Genomic DNA, 25956 nt, shown 5'->3' on the forward strand with positions numbered 1-25956 from the left:
TTAGGACAGCACTCGTGTCACAGCCACTGTGAAAACAGTGACTGAAGGAGCCAGGCACTGGAAAGCTCTCAGCAGAACCAGCTATTGACAGAGAAGACTGATCCAAATGAACATTTCACCAGTTTCCATCTTTCTACTGGGAAAGTTCAAAGATGAATTTCTTTGTATTTGGGTAGAGAGTTTGCTCAGCAAGTTTGCTCAGCTTGTTAAAGCACTGAAAGGGGAAGTACACAACAAAACGTGCTCCTGTGCAGCGATGTGAATTTTGTGGGCAGAAAGGAGGAAGGAAGAATAAAGCTGGAGAAGACTCAAACTAGAAGCATGGGCCATTGCATTCAGAGTCCAAATATTTGGCATTTATAGAGCAATAACTGACCTGTGAACAGGACAATATTTAGAAATTAAGAAGGGCTGTGTACGAAACGTCAGTCTCAGACGAGCCAATTAGTACCATATCTGGTGAAATGAAATATAGAAGCTCATGGCTTTGGGAACCAACGTACATGGAACATCTTTAAAAAAAATTTTACGTGCCACTGCTTCCCTGAAACAAAGGTAAATTCTGCATCAGGTATTTGTCATCCTTAGTCACCAACATAAAGTTCAATTAGTGACACTGCAGCCACACAACTCCAGCAACCAAAGCTCAGGGTGTCCTTTGCTACCACAAGCATCCCAGCACCCACCAGAACGTCACAGGAAGGCTTGTCTCATCTCCCAGGGCACCTGGGGGGAAACTGAGCACATGCCCACAGTGTTCACATTCTGGCCACCTCCTCCCAAGCCCTTTCCCTGTAGTCAAGCCTGCATCACTTTGGTTTCATTGATGGCCACCCCTTTCTCTCTCTGTCTCTCCAGAGAGTGACATTTTAATTGCAAGTGTCCTTTTTTTAGTCCGTCTGCTCCCACTCTCAGCTAAACAGCTGGGTAACTTTGGCTGGAGTCCAGAATTAACATAAGTTGTTTTTAACCTCTCCATGCAAAGGCATTTCACATGGTTCCCCCGTGTGACTCCGGGCACAAGGACCTGCTATTAAAAAATGCCACCACATGCAAACCACCAATGTCTCAAGACAGCTGTGCAGAGCCTTGGCCATGGCCTGGGCCTGGGTGGCATCTGGCCACTGTCATGGAGCAGAAAATTATTCTCACCACTTCCGAGCCAAACACACCCTAGTACAGCACTGGAGACATCTCCAAAGGACCCCCCCCCACACACATTTAAACACTGTTCAAGTTTTAGTTTTTACCAGTTTAGTGCCCAAACCCCCTTCCAGTGCCAGACAATCAGGTTTCCTGTCTAAAGGGGGACTGTACTGCTGTGCAAGGCAGGCAGGGCTGCTGCAGGGTGAGAGGAGGGTTTGAAGCACAGCTATGAACTTCACCATTTAAGAGCTTGGCCATGATTATCAAACACAAGCTGCCAATGATCAGTGGCTCCTCTTTGCTCAGCAGCAGCAAATCCCTGCTCCCAAGCGCTCAGGCACAGCTGGGCCAGAGCTGTGTGGAATTTGCTGATGAAAGGACTTCAAGACTAAAATTTAGTCTACTTTTCCCAACTTTCCAGCTCTCAAAAGGAGGTATTACTGCTTTCTACAAACCCTTGAAACATCAGGACATCTCTGCTTGAGAGGTTAGTTGAGGACTCGGGTACAGCTCCGCAAATGTTGACTTACATAACTCCCTGAGCGAAAGCACGAAGCGTGGTGTGCACGGGCTGTCAGAGGGATCCAGGTGCTGTGCCACTGGCACAGGAGGCATTAGTAAGGGCTTAGCAATGCAGGGTAGGCTGCTCCTCTTTAATTGCAGGGAGGCGCAAAGCATGAGTAGTTATTTGCTCGCATGAGCAGCTCTGTCGGCAAATGGTTATCCAGGGAGCAGCAATCCAGCCTGCCCCACTCTCGGAGCCTGCTCTCCCTGCTTTGGCCATCAGGACACAGAACATGGGAAAACTACACCCACTTGAGCCTGCATGCTTGACAGGGCCCCCAAATATTTGTGTTGACTCAGTAATTCAAGAGTTATAATCCCATCGCTAAATATCAGCTGGGCCTCGTCATTTCTCATTCGGAGAGGACAGAATGAGAAACCATTAGTTTGCTTTTGGCTTCACTACAAAACAGTGCATTCTCCCAGGCAGCAGCCACCCATTCCATCAATGTTAGCAGAGCACTCACAGCAGTGAGGTCCTGGTCCAGGACAGGGGTTGCTAAGCAATATGGAAATACAAATAATAAACTAATAACAGCCACCTGCAAAAGATTACATACCAAGCTGTACCTTCCCGTGAAAGCCCACGTTTCGAACCTCATCTCATTTGGATTCAAATTTGCCAAAATCAAATTTATAAAGAAGGAATGATTATTGTTCAGAATGTTTTGAGAGATGTAAACACTTCCTTTTCCATTACTGCGATTCACTTTGGGTTGTTCTCCACTGTTAGGCATTTAAAGCATGCAGCTCTGTGGAATACAATGCCTGGTTTAGTTATTACAGCACGCACTGGAAACTGCTCAAATATATTTTTCTGTCAGCACGTATTTGTGATTCCCATATTTAAGGAGTGACTGCTACTCTGTGTACACGTGTCGTCAGCGTGATTGATGTCAGAACAGTGTTTGCACACCTCCACATCGGCGAAGATTAAAAGCTGCTCCTAAGAAATCCTCTTTACAGTGCCCAGCTATGCAAACAGCCCATACTAGGATATGTCACCACAGAAACTTCCTCTCAAGGCCACCTCGCACTCACTGTATCTGCCCTGAGCCTGAGCAATAGTTCTGCTACTGTGCAGAGGGCAGATTCCTTCCCCGTAGGCTTGGTTTGTGACCCATTGGAAAGGTTCCCGTTGCCTGTAATAGGAATTTGGAGCTGCTCTGCACCACATCCCACGCCGAGGGCTGGTCAGGGCGGTGGCGGAACCGCTGAGAACATGCAGAGATCAGTGCATGCAACAAGATCCTCAGATAGGGGTTCAGGATTCAATTATGCCTTTGGAATGTGATGCAGAGAGTTAAAAAACAAAAGATGCACCCTCCTGTCAGGTTTTCATTGCCCAAGGACCTGTGAACCAGCACAGGTATGTGATTCTGTGTATTCCCACAAACAGAGCTAATTTGGGGTTTTTCTGGTTTCGAGTGAAACAATGGGAAATGAGGAAAAAACCCCCACTTTTTGCCAGTGGAAACCCTGCAACACAATTCACTCTAAACCTTGGCATCCAGCTCAGCCACAGCAGCAGTCAGAATCCTGTTCTGGCCATGTGGGAGCCAAAGTGACACCTTTTGTGCACTTCCACAGCAAAACCCTGGGGTAGTTTGACTTCTTTTGCTTACGGAGAGAGGGTTTAGGTTTGCAGCCGCTGTAGACCAGTTGCTCTCACACACAAACACAAAGCTATGATTTGCTTAGCTGCAGCAATTTAACTGAAAATTTGAACCTCTGTCATCAAAAGATTATCCTATCTGGCGCTAAATGCTCTTCTCAGCCTTTGTACACAACTGGTATAGTCTTACCCTGTACCCAAAACAAAAAAACAAAAGGTAATTTGCCCAGTTTTGGTGGGGTTTTGGTTTTTTTTTTTTAAAGTTAGGAAGCTTCCAGCTGAGCTTCCTCCCTGGCCTGGGGGCAGGAGGGCGGCTGCAGAGGATGGACAGGTAAACCCGTGTGCAAATCCCAAAGGGGCAACGTCTGTGGGAACATGTATGGTGTGGGGGATCCCGGAGAAGTGAAGCAAGGGAAGGCGGTGCTGAGGCAGCAGGGGGAATTAGACTAATCCCGGCTACCAGGGAGGTGCCGTGTTACACAGCCGGATGCAAAGCTCAGCGATCGCTTTCTCAGGAATGTGCTCCCTGTAACTCGGTTACCGAGGAGATTTCACTCCACATTATTGCTTAAGCTCACAATCACTCCATGCTTCGAGATTAATCTGCACAATAAACACAACAACAAGTAGAATTGGGGGCATCAGGGAGCAACATGGACATTTGGGGAGGGCTTTTTCAGAGATACCGTGCATGCAGCTCAAGAGTTAGAAAGTTCAAAATGCATCTTGCCACGAGTCCTCAAGGTAAGTGCCACTGAAACAGCAAATACAGATGAGCATGGCATTACATACTATCAGCTCAACTGAGCTACTCATCTTTAATAAATACATAAAGAAAAACAATGATGAAGCTCAGTCTGGTATTGCAACAGTGTCCAGGAGAAGTGCAGGTACAATACCCAAAGAAATCAGATCCATCAAAATATCAGTGGCTAGAATATCCAGGCTTCACTGTTTGAAGTTACCCAAGAACCTTGAAAAGTCAGTTCCCATTACATTTATCTTCCAGAAGGCTTTCCAGATCCCAGCCTCAAGTTTGCACTGACATTCCCCATTTTATAAAAGCCTTTGGATGGCTTCCTGATAAAGAGCATACAGTGTTATTTCACTTTTAGAGCAGAGGACTTGGGATTGTGTCATCAGTGCTCATTTCGGACTAAAGGCATGATGCTGAACAAGTCACCAGCTCCCTGTTTCTGAGAACTATCAGTCATTTAGTGGAAGGAAAACTACCTGCCCCACTGGGAAAACATGAGGCTTCATTAAATGTTTACAAAGAGTTTTAGAATGGGTACAAATCTATATAAAAGCAAAGGCATTTTTCATTTATGCACTGGTTAAGGACAGACCTGAGAGAGACAAACTAATGGCACCATACTGGGAGGTAATATCAGTATGATGTGGCAACAGACAAATATCAGATGGGAAGTAGAGATCCCTCCAGATGACTTTCAGAAGCGGAATAATGGAGGTGAGATTAAGTTTGACAGCAAGTTCCTACAGTGATAGGAAGTCTGGTATACATTAACTCAAAGGAAGGATAACAACCTCAGCAGAGCCATTGATTGCAGCTGAATTATGAGCCCTCAGCATGACAAAGCCATGAAGATATTTCTAGAGAAAGGCATTTCTGGAAAGATAATGTCTCTGTAAAATGTACTGTTACCACCCAAGATAAAACTCAGCACAAAAGCATCACTGATGGAGAAAGATCAGACAAGTGCAGGAGACACAGAGCAGGATAACAGCAGATGAATTGGTGAGTGTATCTCCCAAGAAAAATTTAAAAGACAGGTCAGCCTAGCAAAGGTAAAGTGGATATGATCTCACATAAACTCTTCAAAGACAGGAAAAAAAGCTGCTCAAACTTGGCAGCAACATTTGCTCAAGAACAAATAAATAGACTGCTGCTCATGAATAAATTGAAGCTGGGTGGGGGGAAACAAAATAATCAAGTCCTGGAGAACAATGTTCTCACTTTATCTGCCATTGTGTAGAGAAAGCAAAACTGGAACAGATGAACCTGTGGAACATTGGGACTTCAACAGCACAGGACCAGTAACTTCAATCCCATGTTACCAGTCCAGCAGCAGGTCCAGACACTTCCAGTGCTACAGAATGATGGAACGGGTATTCTTGGAGGACTTTCCAAAATGAGCAAGAAGACCTTACATCTTATAAATGCTTCCTTTCGTAGCAGACTGTAATGTTTACTTTAACTCACCCGAAATATCATCATCTCACTCCTCCACTAGCCCAAGCCTTCCAAATTAAACTGAACTATCTGACATATTCATGCAGTTTGATTTGACCTGCAGCAAGGCAATCCAGGCTACAGCTGGAATGATTATTTCACTGTTTATTCCCTCTTTCAAGAAAAACCACATATATATGATGATGTATGAATTCCTGACTTGATAAGGTGCTCTTTTTAACACATCCTTCTCTGGGTTTCAGTGTAATAACACACCCAGTATCCATAATGCTCATGACACCACTCACATTTTCTATCATCATCTTTAATACAGAAAATTCATTTGTATCCTTCTACAGGCAAAATAATGTCAGATGAATTTAGGCGAACAAGAGATTGTCACATAGCTTCCAGCACTGGGAGACAGCGAGGGATTAGCAACAACAGGACTTCCTATCCTGTGCTCAGGCTCCACTAACCAGTGCCGAGGGATTCACGGCTCTGCAAGGATGTAGGTCATGCCAAAGGGGACACACACAGTCCTGCAGGAGCCTGCAGGCAATTAAAAGTGGTGATGCAGCTGAGCATCACCACAGGCAGTAAAAAGGGACTTCCCCTGAGACTGGAAATCGCAGGCAGGAACGATCTATTCATCTTCCATGTCCCTGACAAGAAGGGATGACTTGGTTATAAAGCCTTTAAAATGCAATGAGTCACTTCTCAAAAGAGGTCACCGGTTACTGAAATTTTGCTGAAGTATTTAATACAGAGAAAACCCTTGAATAACAAATATGAATTCCTTTAATCATACCATATCTGATTCTTCCAGTAATTACATTTGGGGTACCTGACAGTGCAAGTAGGTGATTCTCACATGCAGAGCAGAGGCAATACTGGCCAATAAAGCATCCCTCTGTTAAAAAACTCCACTAAAGTTTGTTTCCCAGACCAGAAATGGGTTTATTACTCAGCAATAAAAGATCCCAAAATTCTGCAGAATTGCCTGTATATTCCTTGCTCAAGGAAAAGAAGGTGCCATGCCTGAGGTGTGGGCGAGAGGGGCTGCTCACAAAGTACCACGCACCCTGGGTGCATTTACCACACTCTGCAGCCTGATCAGCTGCTGCAGCTGAGCTGCCCTCGGGAGTAGAGCCAGTGGGGCTCTCTGCATCTCAGCACAGGTCAGGCATTGATGAGAAGCAGATTTCTCACACACGAAGGATGAAAATCCAGCAACATCTTGCACCACAGAGGTGAAACCTCTCAGGTACAGGTTCTACCTGAGCTCCAGAACAGGAAATCGGATCAGTCAGGTAAACAAGGAGACCTCGAGAGCAACTTCTGCACCACCCATAACCCTGCAAAACATCACCAAGGCCTTGCCCAGAGTGTTTAATAATCCTGCAGCACTGAGGTAAGGGCATCAACTGGTTTCTGCCCTTGGTATTACAACATGCACTTAAATTGCTCTGATCTTACTCCTCCCATCATTAAGTCACTAGCTAGTTAAAACCTACACAACCCCTCCCAAAGCAGGTGGGAAAGGGCCACCTTCCACCAGCCCCAGAGAGGGAGGAAGCCCAGACTAGGCAGAACTTTGCCAGTTTTTTTTTCTTGAGGTCATCAGATGAGAGTCATCATTTTAACTAGATCAGCTCAGCAATGCTGTCCTGTCCATTCTTTGAAAGCTGGACAAACCAGCATGTGAGCTTTAAATTGGCAGAGATACTAATTTCAAATCAATAGGAAGCCCAAAAATATCAATAGGCATTTAGGAGTGAAACATTAATTACTTTTCAAAGGGTGCAGTACACAAATTTCCTGGTGCATTTACAGATAGAAATAAGTCAATAACATGATTTCATAACACTTATAAATGACTAAGTTAATTAACAGGGAATCTTCAGAGAGACGATGAAGGAAATTTAGAAGAACCTTGTCTGGCACTATTCAAAATTCTCAAAGGAAGGAAGCGACTTCTTAGAAGAGATTAATTGTAAGTTTTTTTACTTTACCTTGATAGAATATCTGTTTACATATTTAAGCTGGTTTTGACCTTCAAAATTCTGGCAAAGAACAATTTTCATTAAACCATCTCAGTGGAGAAACTTGGCAGTTCCTCATCTTATCTGTGAGGTCAAGAGAGGATATTAATCATTTAGCAGGAATGGTCAAACAAAATGTGTGTAAGTCCTACCCAAAGCAACCTTTAATTTATCACAGCAGACACAGCAAGGGCTGATGCACAGCAAGCTCTTCTGTCAGGTCTGATGCCTTCATAGGATTTGGTTGGAGGCTCCAGAGTGAAGTAATTCCACAAAAGTTGAAGTCTCTCCCTAAGGATATCCTACCCAGTTCTGAGAATGTATCACAGCATAATGGTGATATCTCTTCACCATCCTTTGGCAATTCAAAGGCATCCTCAACCAAGGAAACTCTGCAAGCATCTGGAAGATACATTCCACAGGAGTAAAATGGCTCTGGCTTCCCTTTCTTCTAAGTTTTATTACTTCAGTGTCCTATTTTCTGTGAAACTCTGTTCACCTGCTGCCCTTCACAGCCCGGTTGGACTCCATCACCCACCTGCCTGGCCCAGCTGTGAGTACAGGAATAAGCAGCTGGAAAAGCAGCAAGAACGTGCTCTGTCTCCTCACTGGCATGTGAGTGGTGCAGAGTCAAAGAGGAAAGTGTAGTAGAGATAAACACTGATTTGAAGAACAATATTTCCAGGACAGAGCTATACGTAGTAATAGCGTAAAAAGGGAAATACACTGGGACACCGAGTGGTTAAGAATCAAATAATATCAGGGGTTTTTTCCAGAAAATTAAATTAAGGTTGGCCCACAAAATGAAATTACTATTGTATATCACATTCTAATACAAAGTGATATGTGTCCTAAACCACCAGATCGTATCACATTAACTAAACCAAACACTTCTATAGAAAGTATTTCCACAAAATTAAAATGCGTTTGGGTAGACATAAAGGAAAAGTATTACAAAAATGAGTTAGTCATGACCTAAAAAATCTGTGGTGGCAGGAGCATGAAGGCACTCAGTCTATTGAGGTGTTCATGAGCTGCAGAAATACTGGGGGAAGATATTAAGACAGGCAAATCAAGAACCAGAAATAAGAAGTTAAGCCAGAAAAACTCACTGAGAAGTAAGGCACAAGTCAAGCAGTAAGGGTAGCGCTAAGCACTGGAATAAACTACTCAAGGAAAAGATGGATTTCACACTTTGATGGATTTTCAAGAATGCTTGATATTCTGAACAGCATTGCTGCGGTCCAGCCAAGGTTTCTCTTCAAGGGAGCAGCTGAACTAAGTTTTGTGATGTGTTCTGCAGGGAGCCACACCAGCTCATGTAATGGCCCAGCAGCTGCCACAGCCTGCACAGTTTTAGGCACAGCTAAAAACGTCCTTACCAAGAACCACACTTAGATCATAGAACTGGAAATGGCTCTTTCTTCCCCAGTTCACCAGGTGACTGTTTTCACACAGCAGCTGGGAAAAGGAAGTAACAGAGGGCAGATTAAAGCCATAGATCAGAATAAATCTGTCAAAGTGCCCAGTGCTTTCTGCCACTCACCTGAGCACTGCCATTAGGTGGGAAACTTCCAGGCCACTGACCCTCTGCAAAAGCAGGGGAACTTCTGAGAAATGAATGTTTTTAAGAGATAGTGCTGAAAGATTTACTTATTCCATCTTACCACTTCAAGACCTTCACATAAGAGTGAAATTTTCTTTGCTACCGTCTAGGCATTGGCAGTGCAAGAAAAAAACCCAAGAAAATGCTGCTGTGTGAAGTCCCTGAATGGCAAAGTCTGCCTTACGGTGACAGCAGCACTACCAGATCTCCCAAGGAAATGCTCTGGTTCTGTGTCAGTCACCCCCAGGAATAACAAGCAGGTATTTCACTTCAGAGCCCTGCTGACAACCTGCAAGGCAGGAATCATGAAACGCTCCCGTCTCATCCCTCTGAGGCAGACACAGAGGACAGACTCCCATTTGCAGAAGGAACAGCACTGAGAAAGGAAGACCAGGAAAACAGGCAGGGCTGGGCACCATCAGGAACATTATCAAGTTGTGGATTTACATGGCACAGACAGATTTACACTGAAAACCGGCACATCACATCTGTACACATACAGCTGTGTACGTGCACCAGAGAGAGGTCCTTGGCTGCAGAAGAAAATGCTGATTTTGCTACTTGTTAAAGGTTAGATTCTGGGAACATTAAGAGTGATTGGACTTTTTTAATTAATAAAATTTCTCACTGATTGAAACCTTAAATGCCAGTTAAAACTTCCTGGGATTTTGCTGTTCAGCTACTGACTTCACCTAACCTGCACATACTCTGTGGGAAAGGGGAAAAGGCCTATGTGACCCCTCCACAACCTCTTCCTTGGCTTCCTGCACCATCAGACTTAGGATACTCCTCCACATTAGGCTGGATGAGTGAATCTCAGCTACTTTGTAAGTTCAGGAAAGCCACAGAGTGGAAGTTTCACATATTCACCAGTGTGGCAATAAACAACCTTTGTTGGATGAGCTGCATTAGGGGACAATACCTAAAAAGAAGCCAACCCTCGAGGCTGTCCTTCCCAAGGGTGGCTCCTTGCATTGTCCTCCAAAGCAGAGATGATCCTACAACAGCACCTTCAGCCTTGTTTAACCCCAAATTCCACACGCTTGATTGCTTATTCCTGTAAGGATCTACAGCAAAAAGCAGAAATGGGTCCTGGAAGATGAAAGTGCCCTTGCAAATGCAAAGAAACCAACAAGTGTCAAAGAATTTTAATATAAAGTGCAGGGGAAAAAAAGCAAAATCCTACTTTACAGAGTTTTAGTTTTTCATAAGCTAAGACTCTTAATGAAATGAAAACACAGAACATTAACTTGGAAGCAATGCTTTGACCCATCCACCTCCCATCCTACACATTTTGAGAATTATTCTCTGAAGATACTTCCATAAATCCTGCAGAGGCCTCTGTAAGGAAAGGTAAAACCATAGTTCATCTGGCTCACAAATCCAAAATGTCCAAATGGACTATTTTCAAGCATCAGTGGCTTAATACCCCAACTTAAACATGGAGAAAGACATCTCCCAGAACACTGACACCCGGTTAATGCAAGAAAAACGGGAAACACATGAAAGTACATTTTTTTTTAACTAAACTACAATTCAGTAAGATTTACATAAACATTTGGGCAGACATTAAAGAGATATTTGAGTATGAAAGAATGTGAAATTCTCACGGAAGCTTTTTCATCTGAGTCTCCTGCAGAAGGGGCTGGTACCAGTGTGATATGGCACTATCAAGGCACATTCCCTCTGCTGCTGTCCCAGGACATCGCTCACCAAAGGGTGTTCGCAGCCAATTCTGATAATCAGCCTGTCCCGTGAAACCTGCACCCCTCTCCACTCCAAAAGCATGAAAGCTCATGCCAACTATAAAGGATACACAAGCACCAACACACATCGTTTCTTATCTTCTATTTCGCAGAACTTTCAGCAATTATTACACTACAGTAAAAGCTAAGTCACCCCCAGCCTACCCCTCTCTTGGGTTGTTCAGGAAATTTTCTGCAACTCTTTAATTTCAAATCACCAAAGACCAAAATTCAGCATGACAGTAGGTAGCCTGATGCAATAAACATATATATCCATAAAGACTTTAGTTCCATTAAGGCTTTACTACCAATAAACAAGGAACATAAAGTTGATATTCTGCTAAATGTGGAGGAAACAATTTCCTTTGTAGGAAGAAGTTTTCTAGCCAGAAGGCAGCACAGAAAAAAATCCTTCAGGCTCAGCTTCTTCCTCCCCTCCCAGACTCACTTTCACCTTTGTTCTGATCCAGCCATAATACAACTTCATCTGATGCCATAAGTGAGGTATTTTCCTCTTTATAGTAAACAAATGATCTCACAGCCACAGGACCATGATTTCACTGCAGGACAAGGGGGCATCTGACGCATGGAATGGAAGTTATTGTTCAAACATAAACAGGAGAAATAATTGTAAAACAAATGAACAACCACATAAATTAATTCCTTTTTGAATCACTGTTCCTGTTTTCCAAGTCCAAATGATTCTCTTTTCCTGTTTAGGAACCCTGAAGGGATGAAAAAATATCCAAGATGGTGAAATTAAAAATTAGCTATTGAGCATGAAACATGCAATGATTGCACTTCATAACACTTTTATTGCCTCGGTGTTGTATGAATCACTTCAGAGTTCCACACTGTTATGATGAAAAAAATGACACCAATAAAGTCTGAGCAATTGATGTTATGACTTCATCAATCCGAGACTAAAGGTACACACAGAATCACAAATATTTCCAAGAGTATGGAGAAAGCTGCCACCTCATTCTGAGGAAGCACAAGTTGTGTCTGTCTCTTTCACAAGACTGGTTATTCTCATGTCAAAAAGATGGAATATTGAAATAATCCTTAGTACAGCTCCATGTGACACAACCTTGCTTTCCCTTTCTGAAACCAGCCAGATTTGGTGTTCTGAAGAGCTATGAACACAGCTAATACACAGTGAAGCTACAGCTAATACACAATGTTCCCAGCTCACACAATTCTCACTCCTCTGAGGGTCTGCATCAAGATTGTATCATTTTAACAATGACCTGCACTTAGCTTTAATTTTTTAACAGTCTATAGATTCTGGAAGTAGGAAGTAGAATTATCTTCACAATTTCACTAAATCCCAAAAAATTCAATTTATTGCTACTTAAAACTTTCAAGAGGACAATAATCTCTGCTTAAGACAACAAAGCGGCATCACAGTAATCTCTCAGATACAACATCAAAGGTAGGGTGCAAAGAAGTGACCTCCCACAGGGAGAATGCACCTGCTTTTGACAGCCAACAACAGCTAACCAACGCAACCTTGAATTCCTACTTAGAGTTCAACTTTGACATAACTATTTTACTATTTTAAAAAAACCCTCCCATCTCTATAAAGCATCAGGAAATCCAAATCTGTTCTGGAACAGCAGAAACTAACAATCTTTCCCCCTCTCTAATAAATACAAGCTTTCTTTTTTGAATTGAGTGGCCAGACTTCCTGACTCAGGTATTAAAGTCCTTGGTAGGATTCTTTCCTTTAACACAACAGCTCACATCCCTTACAAAATCACTGATAGAAAATAAAGCCCTTTTTGTTAACACTAATCTTGCTTCCTTGCAAGTGTGCCAGAGGCACTTTAATATGGATCAGATCATGAATATCACAAATTACGGCAGCAATGTGTGGCAACAGAAGATCAGATTATTCATATAACAGTAATACCTCCTTCCTGCTTTGATTAAAAAAAGAGTAAACAGTCACTTCCTCTTAAATCTGTGTCTTTCTGATCCTTAGAAATCCAGGTTTACAGTATGAGGTAATTGCACAGCACAGACCTTAGAATGACGAACGAGGGGTATTACAGGGTGTAATAAAACCTACTTCATTTTCTGTCAAAACTCCCTCCTGTTTCTCATGAGGTACATGTATGAAGTTACCCTAGAGTAGGAAGAAGTTAGTAGGGACTATTTTCTATAAAGTTTCCTATGGGAGATTCACAGCAGATGCAATATGAACAAAGCAAACTATGTACAGGCAGGCACGATTATGGAAGAATTAATGTACCAACAAGAACAGCCCTGGCCATAAATGCAGTGTAGGAAAATGAAATGAAACTCACAGTTAATTTATACATCAGTATTGCAACGCAGAAAAGCACACCCCATTAAAGTTCCTATTTTTCTTGGGCATTGCTGGAACACGTAACTGCAGCCTATTTCCCTCCTTCAAACATAGGGAAGCAATTGTACAACCTTGATACCGGCTCATGGGGAGGGAAATGAGTAATGACCAAATAGAAGTATAAAATGTTATTCGCACTCCCATTACCCTCTGCAGAGCCCCCAGCACGCTGCCACATAACCACAATGTGCAAAAATGGCTTATTCTTAGCAAAAACTTATTTCCAGTATCCAAAGATTTAATTCAAGTTGTAATATAATAAAGAGGTATTCTGCCTTTAATATGTCCTATTCCTTTAACGTGACTCAACAAAGTTTCAAGTGACACATTAAATGCCACTTGTCCAGTCCAATGGACACATTTCTTAGCCCCCATTGGCACTACATTTCAAAGGGAACTGAACTTTTTTGTGCCACCGAAATGCCCGTATTGAACTCAAATAGAAACTAACCTGAGCTGATGAAATCTCCAGGAAAAAACTTATTGAAGCCTTCCAAGATACCTTGCCCAAGGACAACATTTAAATTCTTCAGCAAAATGCAGTATTAACATCTGATGGGACGAGCATGTCAAGGAGCCTTACAAAGGTGATGCTGGTTTTGCAGAAAGAATTAACACCTCTGATTTTTGGGACCAGGCTGGAGTCCTAACTCTAATTAAATTCTAATCTGCTTTTTCCAGGTTTCATAAAATGCTGTCTCAAATAGGCTTATCTTCTAAGTAGTACAGCGTGATCTTCTCATTAAAGAATCTGTTACAATGGAAACACATTAGTACTACAGCCATAAAAGACTGAGGAAATTATGGACATTCTCCCCAAAATAGTGGGTTGCCTTAGTATCACTTAAAAAGAACCCCCTGTACATTCACAAGCCTGCTTGAGAAGTGGGAACTTGCTGTTTAAATGTTTCTTCAGTGTTATCTCTGTTTTGTTCTTTTTAATTAATAAAAGGATACATGCATTGACATTTTAAACACTAATTTGCTATTTAGCATCCCAAATTGGGAAGCATAAACATTTATGCACTTAATTAAACACTACCTAAGAACACTTTTGATATTAGCAGGAGACAAGGGAGGCTGTTCAAAGAAACTTCTGGGCACACATAAGACACTGATAAAAGACGCTCCTGCTCCTTCCCTCCCTCACCAGGAAAGCTTGGGCTCCATCCTATGGGAAGCAGCTGTTGTGAAATGGACCCTGGAAATCACTGGGATCTGACACACCTGTGCAATCACAAATGCAGGGTTAAGGGAAGGGACAGGAATGTGGTGAAAGTGGGTGTTCCTGTTTGGCAGTGCAGCATTAGGCTGGTGCAAGGCAACTGTGAAAGTGGACTTTAGAAAGCATAAAGAAAACACACCCTGAGTTAAGATATTATTTACATACAGGTGACGTACAGGAAGAAACAACCCGGTGTTTTTCTCATCTCTTCCAAGAGAGGCATGGCAGTTCTAGCACACTTCCTCCTCCCCCCTCCCCTTTTTCTTCACCCACCCCAGCCCTTTAAAGAATTATGGAACCATTTAGGTTAGAAAATACCTTCAAGATCATCAAGTCCAGCCATTCACCCAGCACTGCCAATTCCACCACTAAACCACATCCCCAAGTGCCACATCTACACATCATTTAAATACTTCCAGGCATGGCGAGTCCACCCCAGCTGCCTGTTCCTTTCCAAACTATCTACATTTACAGGACACTGAAAGAGGCTTCATGTCAGGGTGAACCACTGCTACAGGATGGTCAGAAGAAATAGGATGTCTTTCAAAGCTACAGGAAACAGAATTGCAGTGGTAGAAAAGAAACAAATCCTGACACTCAGGAACAGGCAGCCTGAAAGGCAGATAATGGCATCTGTGAGCATAGAATAAATGGAAGGTTAATCAAGATCACTAATATAACAAACGCTCAAAATTCATCAACCCAGACCTCAAGTTATCTCTAAATCCTTCATGAAGAGAGACTTCAGGTTATTTTGTTTCACTTACAGACAATAAGGTATCGTTCAGATGACGAATTACTTCTAAAAACTTTGCATCGCAAGTCTAACTTCAATGTAGAAAATTATTTTTATTTGTAATTAAAATTTGTGCTAAAAGTGTCCATTGTTAAATTATGGACCCAGACAAAATGGTACTAAATTTTCTACTGTACATAATCTTGCCATAGCATGGCAATTTTAAAATTGTTTGAAAATACAAATACACTAAAAAGATAGTATTTCAAGAACAATAGTATGGACACACTGAAGAGCTTTGTACCACAACCAGAAATCTGAAGTGTCTTGGTCCCTGAAAAAGAACTGCTTTTAGATTTATTTATTAAAATGAATTATGATGATTTTACAAATTACAGCTTTGGGTTCTTTGTTGTTTATTAGTTGGTTTGTTTTTTTTTTAAACTGTGATGGTAAGAATGATCTACCTACAAGATAATTGAAAAAGAAACGTTCTTTGTGTATTTTTGATCAAATATATTGTTAGAGATCAAAACAAAGATTTATAAAAACAAACAATTGAAACTTCAGAAAAAACACTTTGTAAAATACAATAAAACCCTTTTCAATAGCAAAGTGGATTTTGTACAGTTCTTCCTTCTAAGCAGATGTTTTACTGCAGCTCAGATCCACTAACTCCAGTAAAACTCAACGTAGGGCAAATGTGTCGGGTGTCCGCAGAATCACAACCTATGTACAGCCGCAGGTACCAAACTGCAACTCGCTGGAGAAACCTTGGAAACTTCAGTTTTCATTGTGAGTGAACTTACAATATATCTTACATTAGTTAAAAGCAGTTTACACCATGACAGAGCTGCTCAAAAAACGCATCAGTTATAGGAAGAGAGCAACACTTCAAGTCAGCTTCTCCCATCAGCAAAAATGCCACACAAATCAAAAAACAACACTTAGGTAAAACACTAAGACTTTATTAAAAATCCAAAATTTATTGCAAATTGTACTTTGCAATTTCCCTCCTTTCTTCATTTTTACATGATTTATTGATATCCATGATTTTTTCACAGATGTACTTGTTGACTTTGGAGAGTCTCTGTGCAATTTCAGTTTCATCCACAGTTTCTTGTGCTATTCTATCATACAAACATTCTGGGGAGAGAAAAGAAGGAAAGAGTCATTAGGATATTTTTAGAAAACAATATAGCCCTGAGTTGGGCTAACTACTCAAGAGACAGCAGTGAGTAAGCACTGTGTATATTTGTTGCAAGACAAGAGCAGCTTTCTTTGATTCACCGGCTATCTTGTTAAAGTCAAGATTTGTCACCAGGCTTGAATCAGTGGCATGACCAACTTCCAGTTATGCTGTGACTACATTAATAGGCTTCCCATACAGAAACAAGGCTAAACCCAACCTTTTACAGTGCCAGTCTTGCCTGCCTGACTCCTGCATTTGTCTGAATCTCCACAGCAGGTTTAGTCTCTTCCCAGGTGAACTGTCTCACCAGAGCTGTGTGCACAGTCACTCCCACCTGCACCCCTTCCGGAGGGTATGGAAATGATAATGCTTAGGAAGAGAAGCAGTAACCAGCAGGAGAACACTTTAACCCATTTATTTCATTTTTTACATCTCTTCCACATTCATTAATGTCCGTGTCTTTATCAGCTGCCCTGTCCCTGGGCATATTTCACTTTTACTAGCGGATTATTCAGGACAATAGCCATCTCCTTGCATGTTTGAACAATAAATACACTTTGTGAAATACACGTTATCTGGAATACAAAAAGCAAGTGATAGCACTGCAAAAGCCATGTGGGCAGTGAAAGCTGAGATAATTTTTCTTCCCAGATGGGTAGTTTGGTGCCAGAATCCTGCAGAGGTCACTGAAATCTGAAGTGGTGCAACACACACAACTCCTTAGTGACAAGAGGTTTGGGGTTTTTTGGTTTTCATGAACAGACCGATGTATTTTGTTGTGTAGCCTTCCCAGACTGGTTAAACAAACTCTGTTCTGCTCTGCCTAGTGATCTATTCCATTAGCTGTTTATTGCTTCACATACAGAAAGCCATAGAGATTATTGCTTAATTAACATGGTTTACAACATTTCTAATGCACCATATTAAAAAGTTATGAAAATTAAGTACTATGCATGCTTTGTAGTTCATTTGGAAACCTCTGAGAAGTTTTATAAAAGGTTATTTTGCATTAACAAGGTTTATAACAGTGCACATCCATCATACTTTTTATCATTTCTTTATTACATACTACACAGTGGGGATTTTAAAGAAGCTATAGAGATATCAGACACATTAAGAGCTAATGTTGTCGTTCAAAAATCTATTTTAAATAAGTTAGTCTGTGTCCACAGAATGATGAGAACATCTAAAGCAATGTGAATTTTATGTTGTAAGACGTACTGAATACAAAATAAATGAAATTAACCAGCATGCAGCCTGATAGCTGAAATGCTGATCAGCAGTAAACTATGATTAGAAATACGACACCTAAGAAGAGGCACATCACTGAGAGCCTGAAGAAAGCCAATGTGTTTGCAGGACATAAGCTGGCCCTACAGCAGTGTCAGGAACACTCCCAGGCAGATACACCCAGTAAGGTGAACTCCCAATGAAAGACAGGCTGTGTTGCTCATTTAGCCACAAAGTCAAGCAAAGAATCACTTGACAGCACTCATTCAAAAGCTGTAATTTCAAAAGTCCATGGGACCCAGACAGATCCTCGCCCACAGTTTTTCCTCTCCATCTCTTCCAATTTCTGTGATGGGGGTGCAGAAATAGTAGTTTATTACTTGCATAAGGATACTGGCTTAGGGCTTCAAAGAGTACTTTGGGGGTTCTGCTCCTTTGTCTTTTGGCTTTACAGGAGCACACAGGCATCCCTTTGTACTGCTAAATACCAAAGATTCAAGTAGACCTCAAAGGCTAACCAGGAGCTTCACTACTTTTTGTGATGCCTGATCCAAATCATTTGAAAACTCCCTCATATTTCACCTATTTGTCCCCTTGCTGGTCATTGTTTTGTTTTGCTTTGCTTTCTCCATCACGGGGCAAGACCTGCTAACACTGACGCAAATGCAAAGGACGTGACAACATGGAAAATCATGGTTATGAGCTACGCTGTCCCACTGCTATGGGCAGCCTGACACCTGCAACACTGGCCATGCAGTTTAACTGGTTCAAGAGGACTGTACAGGCTGGAGTCTAACAAAGGGGAGTCAGAGACAAGGTGAAAGAAACACTAAAAAGAGGAACATGGAAAACCAGGGCATGTAACAGTGGAATTCAAATGAGGGTTGAGGCTGGAAGCAGAAGTATGACAGAAAACACAGAAAAATGAGGCAATAGGGAAGGGCTGAATTGCTGGTGAGTGTAAAGGTATGGAAGAGAAGAAAGGGAAGGGCCCCATCTGCCTCTCACCATGTACCTGTTGGAGCAGACGTCCAAACTCACTGTAGTCAAAACAAGGGGAATTTGAAGAAAGCTGTCATCTAAATGGCTCAAGTAACACAGAATAGCCCTGACAGAAGTAGAAGAGGAAATTCTCACAGAAGCAACCTCGCCAGCAGTGCTGAGGAGCAAGAGCCTCCAGGAGGGAAACTGGAAACCACTTTGCAATGGGCCAGTGGAAAATAACCCCTGTTTGCTGCATGCTTGTAAGCGCACACCAGGGCAACCAATTCTGCTTCCCATCTGGAGCTGACAAGGGGAGCCACCGCCACAGAGTGGATTCCTTATGTGGCCAGTACATCATTACTCAGCTACATGTGTAAGGATTGTACCAAAGGCCCCAGACAGAACTAGAAAATGAGCATGGAACAGCTTCCACATCCACATATAACCTTGAAGCAGATTAGTAAAAAAAACCCATGTCTTTTACTCATTTCTTATAAACTAAGAAAGATGACAGTACGGAGATAAGTTTCCAACTTTTCCCCACACAACACAGACACAGACACACGCACACACTCAGAGGAATCGTATTTCTTACTCCCAACATGGTACTTTCATGGCAGATTACAACACCTCTTTATGAGTTCACAGTTAAGAGCAACTAAGAACAGGAAATGCAGAATAATGAAGCTCTACCAAATGGGGAGATTTCTTTCAACCCTACTACAATTTAGTATGGACACAAAACCTAAAAATCCAATTTCAGTATGTATTCCATGAGGAACCAACTCAGTTCTGACTTAAAAAGAAGCCTGAAATACCAAGAGAGACAGAAATGATGCAACACAGGCATGATGATACAAAGGGACTGAAATTCACCATTCAGTTTAAATAAAGGAGAAGGCCTTCTCTTTCTCAGAGTACTACACACATGGACTCAGGCTTGCAGTTACTGAAAGTGTCATTGCAATTTTCCCTACCAGATGAGGTCAGCGATTTACACCTCCTGTCCAAATTCCAAATCAAGTGCAACAATTAATTTTTACTATTTCCATTTTCTCCACTTAAAAGGGTAAAACTATTCTTTCTTGCCTTTGAAGGTATGCGTATTTTTATAGTCACAGCTATAATGGTTTCTGTGCCTCATGCCAGAGCTGGTTATGTTCTGGATGAAAGAATGTGGTAAAGCTACTCTCAGTCTTGTTTAAAGGAATATATGCACTTTAAAAAAATCATCATGTTTATAAATGAATTCTAGAACAACATGTTGTTCTCCAGGCTCAGAGTCCTACCCTGCAAGTGGTCTAAAGTGATCATCTTCTCAAACCTTACTGAAGTCAATGTACAACTCTTCAGCTGTGGAGGCCTGCACTGTGCACAGCTATTGCAATGTGTTTTACTGTTCCTGGGTACGTATGCACTTCACAATGCAATAGCAATCTGAATTACAGTTTTTAATCAGTTAATTTTAAATGAGCTGAAAAGAAGCATCTTTCAACTCGGTGATTAATGGTTAAACTCCAAAGCAGGAAGCAAAAGTTTTCAAATAACCTACCTCTGACAATGCTTAATTTGTGAGGTGAGAGAGGTGGCTTGGGAACGGCATCTTTCTTTTTTTTGGTTGCAACTCCTGTGACACTTCTGTTCTTGAGAACATCTGTTCCCCAAATCATAACCGCTAGATTTTTTGTATACTTTGAATCTCCTTGTGTTACTTGCAGCTGGTGCCATTTCTCCTCATCTACCCAAATTCCACTGCCAAGATGGACCTAGAAGGTAGTAATAATAACAACTTATCTATGGTATGTAGCACACAACAGTATCCAAGTGCTGTAGGAACATTAATATTAGGAACTAAAATAACAGTAATTAGGGCTGAACAAATCCATTTTGCCTAACTCTGAAAGTTCTCCAACTTTGTGGGTCAAGGAGTTCAAGTCAACCTCAATATATATTTCCTTTTAGTAATCTCTACTTTTCCCCCCCACATAACCTCTCTCCTGAAAGACTGTGGTCAGGAACAGAGATTGAAGAAGGAAACGGTGAACACATCCAGTATTATAAATTTATGCACAGCATATAAACCAAGCAGTTGCACCAGCCTAATTCAGGAGCAAGATGAAACGCTTCCCCTTGGCTAAAACAGACTTTACCCAAAGCATATTCCGGAGGCAGTAGAGAGGGAATTACTCCCTAAGTTGTATTCTGTACCTGTTGGCAAAACCCAGCCTGATTGTTTGAAGTAACTGGAAGGGAAGAAAGGCTTTTGAGAGCTCCAATTTCAATATAAGTCAGGAGAGTTTGGAAGCTTTGTAAAACTTCCAATTCTAACACAAAGTGTGTCTATCATGTACAATCAACGTACCACATGAATACTGCTTTGTGGTTAGGCAATGACCCATTGCAGCAACATCATAAACCTTCCATTATCCAAGCAATGGGAAGTCGAGGTATTTCACTGAAGTAGTAAAGCAGGATAATATGGGTACTGGGAAATGCAGTGTGAAGCCATTGGAGTCTCCAAAAGGAAGATGCTCAAGTCTAGTTTTGCTTATTAGTCTTGACTGTGCTGGCTTGTCTCCCACAGGGCTACCCCTATGTCTCTACCCCAAGATTCCCAGTGCTCCAGTCTTAAGCCAAATGCAGGACAAGAATCCGAGCACCATCCTAAGGCTGCCACTACGTGTTTGAGCTGATAGTCCTCACACTCAGGACACCTTCAAGCAACAGCAAGGACGTAACTCTACAAGTAACCAGCACAACTCTGACACCAGAGCAACCAGAATGCACACGCTGGCCCTGTGCCCTGCATGGAACCACGAATGCTTTGTACCCTGTATGTCTGTGCTCCAGTTCCTGGAGTACAGTGCAGACTCCTGAACTACCTCTGCACACAGCAAGCTTTGTTCACGTGGTGATGAACTTCATTCAGTGGGACACACACTTTCTCATCATCATAACAAGCTAAGGTGTGACCTGCACCTCCCAACTGCTGATCAGAGCTCACTGCACTTACCTTCAGACCTTCAGACAATCTGGACAAGCGCAACATACCAAGCAGATCTATCAGTCGGATTGCTACATATCCAAATTTTACCTTTGATTAGATCTGGTCCAGTGGGGGGGTCTTTCTGTAACATTAACACTTACAAAAAACTTTCTGCCCCCTTATGGTTAAAAAAAAATCCCATCAACAAAATCCCATGGCAAAACTGCATCAGAAGGCTCTGTTTGCCTAAACTGTTGTGCCCTTAGTTTTCTGTGGTTTTACTCATTTCATCTGGCTTTACATAAACTCTCCCATACAAATCTGAGCAGTATCACGGAAGTCCCATTAAATGCAATGAAAATTGGACAAAGCTACTGTAAAATTTTATATACCCATAATTTTACTGCCTGTATTCAACTGAATACCATTTTTCCTTTAAATGGAAACCTGCTTTAGTTATTAACGAGGACTATAACCTCAAGAAATTTTTTATTACAACGGCATCCTTCAAAAGCAACTAGATGTTTAAAAACTTAAATAGAGTAATATGAATGGTTTGGCTACAAGCTATGTTATAAAAAAAAATTAAAACTCCACCTTCCTTAAGGCATAAAACCATACAGCAAGCTGCCTCTCCTGCAGAATCTTCTACACTAAAGGGATTCTAAGAAGCTTTTCACAAGTCTGCATGGACAGAAATTAAACTAGTAATAACCACAATATAAACACTCCTTTTTTTTTCCCTTTTTCTCTGTTGTTGAGCCTCTTCATAAATGATTTTAAAAAGGCACGCTCTTTTGGTGCTTTCTACATATTTTGTAAAGCAACTTCAATCAGGAGTGAGCAGTCTGTACTCAGGAACTAACCACAGTACATTTTTAAATTCAGTTATTTCTGGTTAGATCTTGGTAAAGTTTTCAGAGAAAATGTCTGAAAGTTACCTAGAAAATCACTAAGATTAGGAATGTTGTGACATATCAAGTTTTGGGTGTCTGTATTACATCAGTTGTAGAGACAGTTGTATTTGATCAAAAATCTGATTCCCCTCTGCCAAAATTAGGGTTTGCCTTTGCCAAAGATTATTTAGTCTCTTAAGATACTACATTATTCATTAGCTTGAAGTTACTCAAAAGAAAAGAACAGGTTACAGGAAGTATTTTTAATATTTATGCTTCAGACAGATCATCTCTTCTTTTAACATGCTCCATTTATTAAAAAAGCAATTGCTGGTATGAAACACCTATGGCAACAGCAACTATGTGACAGACAGCCACAGCCACAGCAATCTTACGTCTCCCTTTTTCTATTTCTAGCGCTGTTATGGTGCAGAATTCAATCTGCCCGTGTCTCAGTTTACCTCTCTACAACAGGCCCAGCACTGTTTCCTATCAGTCCCAAAGCTCTGGGAAGCTCACTGTACTCCACACTCAGAAGACATTCCCTTCTTGCTGAAGAGCTGCCCCATGAGCCAGACTCTTGTCTTGATGAAATCAATGGGAAATTTACTCCCAATTTCAGCAACTGCGGATCAACCTTCAAGCACAATGCAGCAGAAACAGCAGCGAATTCAAAGCAACGCTCAGCAGCGTGGCTGTGCTAACATCTGCAATAGATCTAAAACGTGGCTCAGAAGATGAACTCTGGGCTTTTTTTCTTTTTTTTCCCCCTCTTCTTTCTTTTCTTTAAATGAATGCCATAGGCTCTTTCTCAGTAACTCAGTTTTCCCTCTGGAGGGAAGAGATTTATCTGCTTTGAAAGAATCCTACTAAGATCAAATCTGGTGCCACAAAGGGTAAGATTTGTAAAAAAGTATTTCAACTACTCTAGTGGTGCATATCAATAAAGGAATACTGAAATAAAGCCATAAATAAGGAAAACTGAAGAAAACTACCCTCCAACACTCCAAATACATTGTTAGTTCACATTTCTGGCATCTGAGCTGGCTGTAGCCCCAGTAAATAGGCCAACCAAGAACCAAAATTACAAAAAGAAAATTAAAGAGATACTAATATCTGTAAAGACAGAGAAAACTTCAGCAAAAGAAGTGCCAAGAAGCTGACAGATGAAAAAAGGGTACAGGAAAAGCTGTATACAACTACTAAAGGATGTGCCCTATCCCACAGACCTTAAGTGGAAGAGAAGGAGGTAAAGGAAACTCACGCAGTAATACACCTGAAGTTTTCATTGCACAAATATACACAAAATAATCAAGCAAATGACATCTTTAAATATATTAGGCAAGAAAAGCTATCTGAACCAAATACCTGTCACTGTCAAGATTCTACTATTTTTCATGTACATTCTGTCCTCAACGATTATGTTGAATTCATCTTCAAGAAGGACAGACAGTGTGCAGTCAATCTTTTAACACAAATCTGAGAATGCAGTTTCATGCTATTCCATCAGTAACTCCACTGTATGGCAAAGCTGGAATGGATGTTTCCTCCCTAAGGTTTCTCAGATTAGAGTACCAAATGCATATATACACCAAGAAACAGGATCTGCACAGGCAGTTCTGAAGGACTTATAGTTTTGTATAAAGAAACATCACAGTTATTTAATGATAATGGAAACAGCTGTAAAAGCAGGCCTAGGTAGATGAGCAGTTAATGTGTTAAACATGCTGAAACCTGAAAAGCTCTCAGTCAGGTTCTGGCAAACTAGAGCTAGATGGTGTTTCACCAGCTTCACAAAAGTCTCTGGAAAGTAGCACTACGTCAGCTCAATTCAGTGGCAATGCTCCTACCAGCACCAAGGGAGCCCATTTTCACTCCAGGGTTCATAATTACCTCCTGCACTCCACTTCAAACCAAACATGAGGGCTTCTCTGCCACATGACTACAGCACATTGTAAAAATTAAAAACCTTTTAAGAAAAAGTATTTTGGTTAAGTAGACTCATGTAACTTTATAGTGAGGGCTACCGACTTTGGTCAATATTTGGTGTATTTATGGATGTCACTAACTGAAGACTATGTCAATCTGCCTGTGCATGCATATTTAATAAATGCCTCATGTTGCACAGCATTCAATGCTCCCACCACTGAAGATATTTTTCTATGCTCTCCATACCTGTGTAACTTCACAATTCTCCTCAGCATAACAGCACACCTTCATGAAAACTGAGGAAGCTTGGATAAGCTGCTACCATGCAAAATCATGAAAATTCCACAAGAACATCACCTGATGGACATTTACACATTATTCATGCTATATTTAACATAAAATACCTTTCCATTCTCGAGAATATACTTGTCCATTACTGGAACAGGGGCAGGGTAGTACGTTGATGTATTTGCTTCCTCATTGAAGGTCTTCTGTACCTCAGGTTCAGGCTCAATTGATTCAGGTTTTACTTTTTCAACCTCAATGGCAGGTCCTAGACAGTTAAGAAAAGAGAGCTGTCTGCTATCCCAGAGAACATGAAATCAATCCCTTCATGACCCATGATTAGCATAAAATAACACATTAGTCATGCTCATTTTAAAGTTAGAAGTAATCTAAACCAAAATCCTACTTCTGAACATCAATACGTAACAGCAGGATAAGTATTCCTGCCTTATAAACATTAAAATGTTTAATTTTAATTTAAGTGTTTAATTTTATTCTTAAGGCATAAGGACAATTATAGATATGGGTAAGATTTCTCCAATGCACACTAAGGAAATTATGTTAAAATGACACTGAAATTATAAACCAAAAGCAACAATAGTAATTCTTCAAATAAGAATTGCTATATAGTTGCATAGGAATCTGCATAATTTACTGTGATAATTACATAAATTATCCACACCACATAGAATTACAAATTTTATAGAAATCTGAAATCTCTTTAGATATAATAGAGGTGTATAAAAATAGTGAGGATCTGCAGAAATGCTATGAAGGAAACAGGCTACTTATGCTAAAGTGTCATGCACAGAAAGAATATCAAAGGTTAAAAAAACCCACATAAATTAGAACTTTGATTGTCCAATCCATCCAACACTGATTTTTATTTTTAATGTAATCAACAAAAATTATGCACAGATTAAACAATGGAATACTACTAAGCATATGTTTGAGACTTCAAAGGAAGATAATTATTTTGTCAGTCATCAACTTTTCTTTTCCAGATCCAAGTTAAAAAGTGTTCCTAAAAAGACAGAAGAACAAACTAAAAATAATTTGTGAACTGGATTTCATGACTCCATTCATTGCAGGGGTTCCACCAGAAGTCTAGGCTATGGCCCCAAGCCTATCAGTGCCCTGTGATGTCTGGCTCTAGGATCCCAAGAAGCTCCAGCAGGCACTGAAGTTTCATGCAGGGCCGGTG

General features: G+C 41.1%; 1 protein-coding gene across 7 annotated transcripts in view; it reads right to left on the reverse strand.

Annotated features, from left to right (window-relative positions):
• BEND5 (BEN domain containing 5) overlaps positions 1-25956 on the reverse strand; it is an 885907-nt gene that overhangs the window by 307541 nt on the left and 552410 nt on the right. For 5 of the 7 annotated variants that reach the window (XM_032118193.1, XM_032118192.1, XM_032118191.1 and 2 more), the window contains 3 exons: positions 24872-25020; positions 20209-20422; positions 16198-16396 (listed from right to left, as the gene is read on the reverse strand). The exons of 1 other annotated variant lie outside the window; for it this stretch is intronic. In XM_032118193.1, coding sequence (XP_031974084.1) covers positions 16236-16396; positions 20209-20422; positions 24872-25020 — 524 coding nt within the window. In that variant the 3' untranslated portion in view covers positions 16198-16235. Of the gene's footprint in view, positions 1-16197; positions 16397-20208; positions 20423-24871; positions 25021-25956 lie in introns of those variants that run through there. One more of the 7 variants, XM_032118195.1, reaches the window with a different exon arrangement.

This window comes from Corvus moneduloides, chromosome 9, assembly GCF_009650955.1.
Source record: "Corvus moneduloides isolate bCorMon1 chromosome 9, bCorMon1.pri, whole genome shotgun sequence".
NCBI lineage: Eukaryota > Metazoa > Chordata > Aves > Passeriformes > Corvidae > Corvus > Corvus moneduloides.